At 42.0% G+C, this 6,000-nt stretch overlaps 1 protein-coding gene across 4 annotated transcripts in view; it reads left to right on the forward strand.

Moving 5' to 3' along the window:
- Positions 1 to 5,383, forward strand: part of HAAO (3-hydroxyanthranilate 3,4-dioxygenase) — an 840,136-nt gene extending 834,753 nt beyond the window's left edge. For 2 of the 4 annotated variants that reach the window (XM_069608472.1, XM_069608469.1), the window contains one exon: positions 180 to 398. In XM_069608472.1, coding sequence (XP_069464573.1) covers positions 180 to 254 — 75 coding nt within the window. In that variant the 3' untranslated portion in view covers positions 255 to 398. Of the gene's footprint in view, positions 1 to 179; positions 824 to 5,192 lie in introns of those variants that run through there. The other 2 variants (XM_069608470.1, XM_069608471.1) reach the window with 2 other exon arrangements.
- The last annotated feature ends 617 nt before the right edge of the window (positions 5,384 to 6,000 follow it).

The following is a 6,000-nucleotide window of genomic DNA, read 5'->3' on the forward strand; positions in this document are numbered from 1 at the left end:
AACCAGAGAGATCGTGCTACTTTTCTGCTACGCAAATTCAATATTTATTCTGTGTGTAATGTTGATACCCTGCTGTAATATTGATACAGTGACAGCCGCATTATTGTATTTGTATACTGCTTGTATGATATTTTACTCTGCATAGCAATAATGTCAAAATTATTCCTATTTTTGCACAGGTATCACTGGGAAAGACAAGAAGGTTGTACCGCTCTATATATCACCCAGGACCCAGCCCAGAAGAAAGCGTATGACTAGCAGTCGAGACGTGTTGTATAATGACATGTAGTTGACTGTGAAATTAAATATAAAGATCATCAAATAAAATGTATTTTCTTAAAGATCATTACGATATTATTTGCGTTTTAAGTCCGAGAAGGTAATTACTTTTTATCCTCCAAAGCAATACTGTTTCAATTGATTGTGTCTTCATTACGAGCTTTCTCATTGTAATATATCATCTTGCGGCACCTGACAAGATCATTAAGATGAGTTAACCCGTGCTGGGCTACTTTCTGGGAATCTGGATACAAATCGATTAAGTGGGGAGCAAAGACGAGAAAACCTGTGCTGAAAAATTCAATGAGGATTTACCTTTTAAAAATGAATGTCTATTTTTTGGGGATTGCATCACAAGTCACAATGTTCAGAAAATTAATAGATGTTTATGAAATATTTCTTTGCCTGAGATAGAGTGCATAAGGTATCAGGTTCTGCTGAAGGACATAGTGTTCGGTCCTGATATGACTTTTGCACAATTATAAATACTCTACTTACTCTTGTAGCTTTTCTAAAAAAATAAAGTCTTTGTGGATATTTGCAAGGAGGCTAAGTTTCTCATTCCTTTCCAGCTCTTCTTTGCTTCCCTGCTCGCTCGTAACAAAACAATAGCACAGCCGCCTTCATTGGGCATTCAGAAAGGACAGGTACGGGCCGAGCAACTCAGTTAAAACGGTTACGGAGCTATAAGAAACATTTATGAAATGGTTTTCATTTTGTTTTATTTCGACAGCGTATATATTGAGCCCTCAAATCACCTGCATACGTTATTAGCCGTCTGTACTGAGCCCCTGAAAGGATGCAGAAGGTGAATTTGCTTGACCGTCCTAAACTGCTGGGGATGTGAGAGTGGGGAAGTTAGTTTGTGTCACATGCTTTGGGACTGTGGGATAGTCAAAGGATTCTGGGCTGATGTTTTGTAAAGGTTACATTTGGTGGTGACTAGCCATATTGCTGGATGCCCAACCGTGACTATTTGGCTTTCAGGTCTGAATGGCACAGGTACAGTAGCCGCCAACATGATTGGATCAAAAAAGTCACTGGTTAAAGAGACAACACAGGTCCTGATGGTTTGGAAAACTAGGAATAAACAGCGAGTGGAGGATTGGCTTACTGATCTCCGTTTGCTATCTAACCATGAAAGAGTGATGTGTGTGAGGCTGGGAAGTGACAAGCGTTATCTCTGAATGCAGGTGTCATTCGAAGGGTTGTATTGGCGAATGGGGGTCCTGGTGTTTTCCTTGTGGGACCTTTTAGGGGACCAGTGCCTGCCACTCTGATCCCAGACGGGTAAATGATCATTATGGTTGTAACATATGTGGTGGCATTGGTGTGTGTTGTTTGTTTGGTGGTGTTTGTGTGTGTTGTCTGTTTGATGGTTGACATGTTCGGATTTCGGCTGTACCAAAATTACGTACAGTTAAAAATACCTAACATTTCAACCATTCAGTTTCATTATAGCTTGCAAGGAAAGCAGGGGTTACAGGGGTGTCCCCGGTACCCTTGTTTGCTATAATGGAATCAGGGGTGGCGGGGGTCATTTCACCTCCTATTTTAGGGTTACACGCAGGGCTCTGATACGATTTTACTCCCTACTTGGAATCACATTATTTTTATGGCAGTAACAAAATAATTAGCGTTGACAGTAGGACTATTTCATGCTTATTAAAATATGTTATTTCCCCTTAAAAAATCTCCTCACATCGGGCAGCAATAGTATTAGAGCTCCTACCTGTGCCAATGCTCTGCTGGTCACTGATTCGAAAAGATACCAGTGGAACCTTGTGGGTAGAAGCAGAGGAAAGCTCCTATATGTTCTTGGTTTCATGTTTTAGTTTGGCACATTTTCCAATTTTTAGAGAGTAAAAATTGATGGTTATATGCCCTTTAGCCGTAAGACTTGTTTTGAGTAAATGTCACAACTCACAGGACAACGTAATGTGAATAGTAAGCAGAGACCCAGGAATTCTGATCATCATATTCTGTGGTGCAGTTATTCTGATGCAATTATCTTCCATACACAAATAGAGGCATGCTCCCCTAGCCCTTGAATTACTTCATAAAAGTGGCACATGAACTCCTATGGGCATGTATTTTACACAGTCTGTTTAGTTGCCATTATTACATTTTCAAAAATTGGATCCTATCTGAATTGACAACCACATCAGTGATACGCAATATTTGTTTTTTGTAACAAACTAGTGTTTTATTTCAATGGCATTAAACACTTACTGCATTGTCTCTGGGCAGTGTCGAACATTAATAGCCACAACTAAACCTATGGTTTATCCTGAGCTTTTTTTGTGCATACACATTGTTTTCTCTGCATTGTACTTTTGGCAGCTACTATGGCATATCCTGAAGTCTTGGGGATCATAATGAGTTCCCCGGTATCCCTCTGTAATTCCGGCGGGATACCAGGAAACTACCATACCGTCTCCACTGTTCGATATCCTGGTATTATTGGAATCCATGAGATGGGGTTGCCCGAATCACCGGCACCGGTAGTAACAGTGCCGGTGATTCAGGCATTTATCTGCCAGTAGGGACCTGATCTACTAGCAGATCAGGCCTGCCGGTAGCTCAGAGCCCCTGCCAGCAGACTTGGAGTTGGCCGGTCTGGAAAGTTGCTGGTATAAGTTGTTACCAGCACTTTATTTCTGGACTGGCCGACTCATAATGAGGCGTCTGGACTCACATATAAAGTATATTTTTTTTAAGCCTATATATTTTTGGAAAAAGTGTTGTAAGATGCACCTTTTGCACTGCTTTGTAAAGAATTGCAGTGGGTGGGAAGGGGAAATACCCTTCCAACCTCTTTGGCGATGGAAGCTCACTAAGTACGCATGCTCGCAAAGTGTCTTAACTTGTTATTAATTTGCGCAAGTAAAGTAAAGTGTGCACAAAAGCTAACAATTCCCGCACTCAGGGAAAAATAATTAGAGGGAACATTGATCAAGATGCTGATCAATTTACTGGGATCCAACCAATAACTACATGTACAGGTGTGATGGCAATGATGTTAATATGCTGCTCAATGTTCCACAGTGTTCATCAGTAGGACAGGGTGCTGATGAATAAGCTAGGGTCTTATCATCAGGTTGTTCTTCAATGTGTTGCCTTACTGCCAGGGTTATCCAGACAGCTCTTGGTATGTAATATAGCCATCAAGACTAATTTGCGTATATGTTTACCCCCCTTGTGTAATGATATTTGTGAGTTTATCGCTGTAGATTTGAATACTATCCGGAGTAAGCAATACTGGTTAAGGAGTGCTCGTTCCAGCTTTTCCATCAGTCCCTTTTGCTTAGTAAATCTCCCTTAGTGAAAGAAGGATGTCACGACTTTGGTTCTATGATCCTATGGCTGAATTTTCAAGAGCAAATCACTTATAAGGCCCAACAAATCAGAAACATCTCTTGGGATGCTTCATGTGCTTTGATTGGGGGTTGCAGGGTTACCTCAAACTGGACTGCCATCTTACAGGCATGGTAAAACATGCTTTGCATATAGCAGGTTCTTTTCTGTAATGGCACACGCTGGCTTAAAAATATGTTACGCAATTCCAAGATGTTATGAAGTGTTGACTAAAGCATTAGCATCCATCGCTTTTTGTTTTTTTGATCACTACTTTCCATTGCTGCTGCTTCTGCTCGGGTTCACATAAACAAACATTAGGTGATGTGCAATGAACATGAACAAAGCTGTCAACCCACTTGCCTGGCGTATGCATTATGCAGGCGTACATGTCAACAGTTCTTGCATAAATTACAAGCTCAGTGGCAGTCCTTTCCAAAAGCTTAGTGAGCTAGTGCATGGTGGAGAAGGGCCTGATGCTGCCTAGCCTGTGTTTTAGCAGTCGAGAGACCAGAGTGTGTTTGGAGAAATTGAGAATGTAGCACGGTACTTGGACTTCTGAGATGGAAAGTGCGGACGTTTTTCACAACTGGTGGGTGAAGGGACAGGACTAGACTTGTGAAGTGTACCACTTGCATTCAGCTGGTACTCAATGGGATTGAGACAAGGGCCCTCATTACGACCCTGGCGGAATCCGCGGTGCTAAATGCACCGCGGAGCATGGCGGAAAGCCGCCGATAGCGCCATGGGGGTTGGCGGATTTACCACCCCATGCCGACCTTGGCGGAGCGGTAAATCCCCAATCCCCATTTTACCCTTCCCCATTCCCATTCTTGCCCCATAGGGTATAATGGGAGTGGGGAAGGAGTTAATTACGCCGCCGTAAAGTACGGCGGCGTAATTAACAACGAGGTCCCTTAGCGCCATGGTTTTCTCCGCCCGGTAAAACCAGGCGGAGAAAACCTCCATGGCGCTAAGGGAACTCGTAGTACGGCGGACGGGTCCGCCGCGATTAGCGCTGGCGGAAACCCACTCCGCCAGGGTCCTAATGAGGGCCAAGGACAATAGTGAGATGGCGCAAAAGAGCCATACACTACGTAGGTGGGGGAAAGGGATTTGTGGTTGGGGGATTCCTGTGACATTTGCGAGATTGGGGGATTGCTGGGACATTTGTGAGATGTTTCTGATGTTTTGATGAGGGGGGTGCGGTACATAAGTTAACATAGTTAACAGCCTGCCTTGTTGTTTGAGTTTTCAGTCTTGCTCTTTGCTCACGTTTGATGCTGCTACTAGTCTCTTGCACTGTCACTGGTGTAACTGGCTTGTCCATCTCTTACTTTCTTGCAATGGACACTGCTTTGTATGCTAGCAAATCACAACCAGAGAGATCGTGCTACTTTTCTGCTACGCAAATTAAATATTTATTATGTGTGTAATGTTGATACCCGGCTGTAATATTGATACAGTGACAGCCGCATTTTTGTATTTGTATACTGCTTGTATGATATTTTACTCTGCATAGCAATAATGTCAAAATTATTCCTATTGTTGCACAGGTATCACTGGGAAAGACAAGAAGGTTGTATCGCTCTATATATCACGCAGGACCCAGCCCAGAAGAAAGCATATGACTAGCAGTCGAGACGTGTTGTATAATGACATGTAGTTGACTGTGAAACTAAATATAAAGATCATCAAATAAAATGTATTTTCTTAAAGATCATTACGATATTGTTTGCGTTTTAAGTCCGAGAAGGTAATTACTTTTTATCCTCCAAAGCAATACTGTTTCAATTGATTGTGTCTTCATTACGAGCTTTCTCATTGTAATATATTATCTTGCGGCACCTGACAAGATCATTAAGATGAGTTAACCCGTGCTGGGCTACTTTCTTGGAATCTGGATACAAATCGCTTAAGTGGGGAGCAAAGACGAGAAAACCTGTGCTGAAAATTCAACGAGGATTTACCTTTGAAAAATGAATGTCTATTTTTTGGGGATTGCATCACAAGTCACAATGTTCAGAAAATTAATAGATGTTTATGAAATATTTCTTTGCGTGAGATAGAGTGCATAAGGTATCAGGTTCTGCTGAAGGACATAGTGTTCGGTCCTGATATGACTTTTGCACAATTATAAATACACTACTTACTCTTGTAGCTTTTCTCAAAAAATAAAGTCTTTGTGGATATTTGCAAGGAGGCTAAGTTTCTCATTCCTTCCCAGCTCTTTGTTGCTTCCCTGCTCGCTTGTAACAAAACAATAGCACAGCCGCCTTCATTGGGCATTCAGAAAGGACAGGTACAGGGCGAGCAACTCAGTTAAAACGGTTACGAAACCATAAGAAACATTTATGAAATGGT

Source organism: Ambystoma mexicanum, chromosome 4q (genome assembly GCF_040938575.1).
Source record: "Ambystoma mexicanum isolate Mex_15411 chromosome 4q, UKY_AmexF1_1, whole genome shotgun sequence".
Lineage (NCBI taxonomy): Eukaryota > Metazoa > Chordata > Amphibia > Caudata > Ambystomatidae > Ambystoma > Ambystoma mexicanum.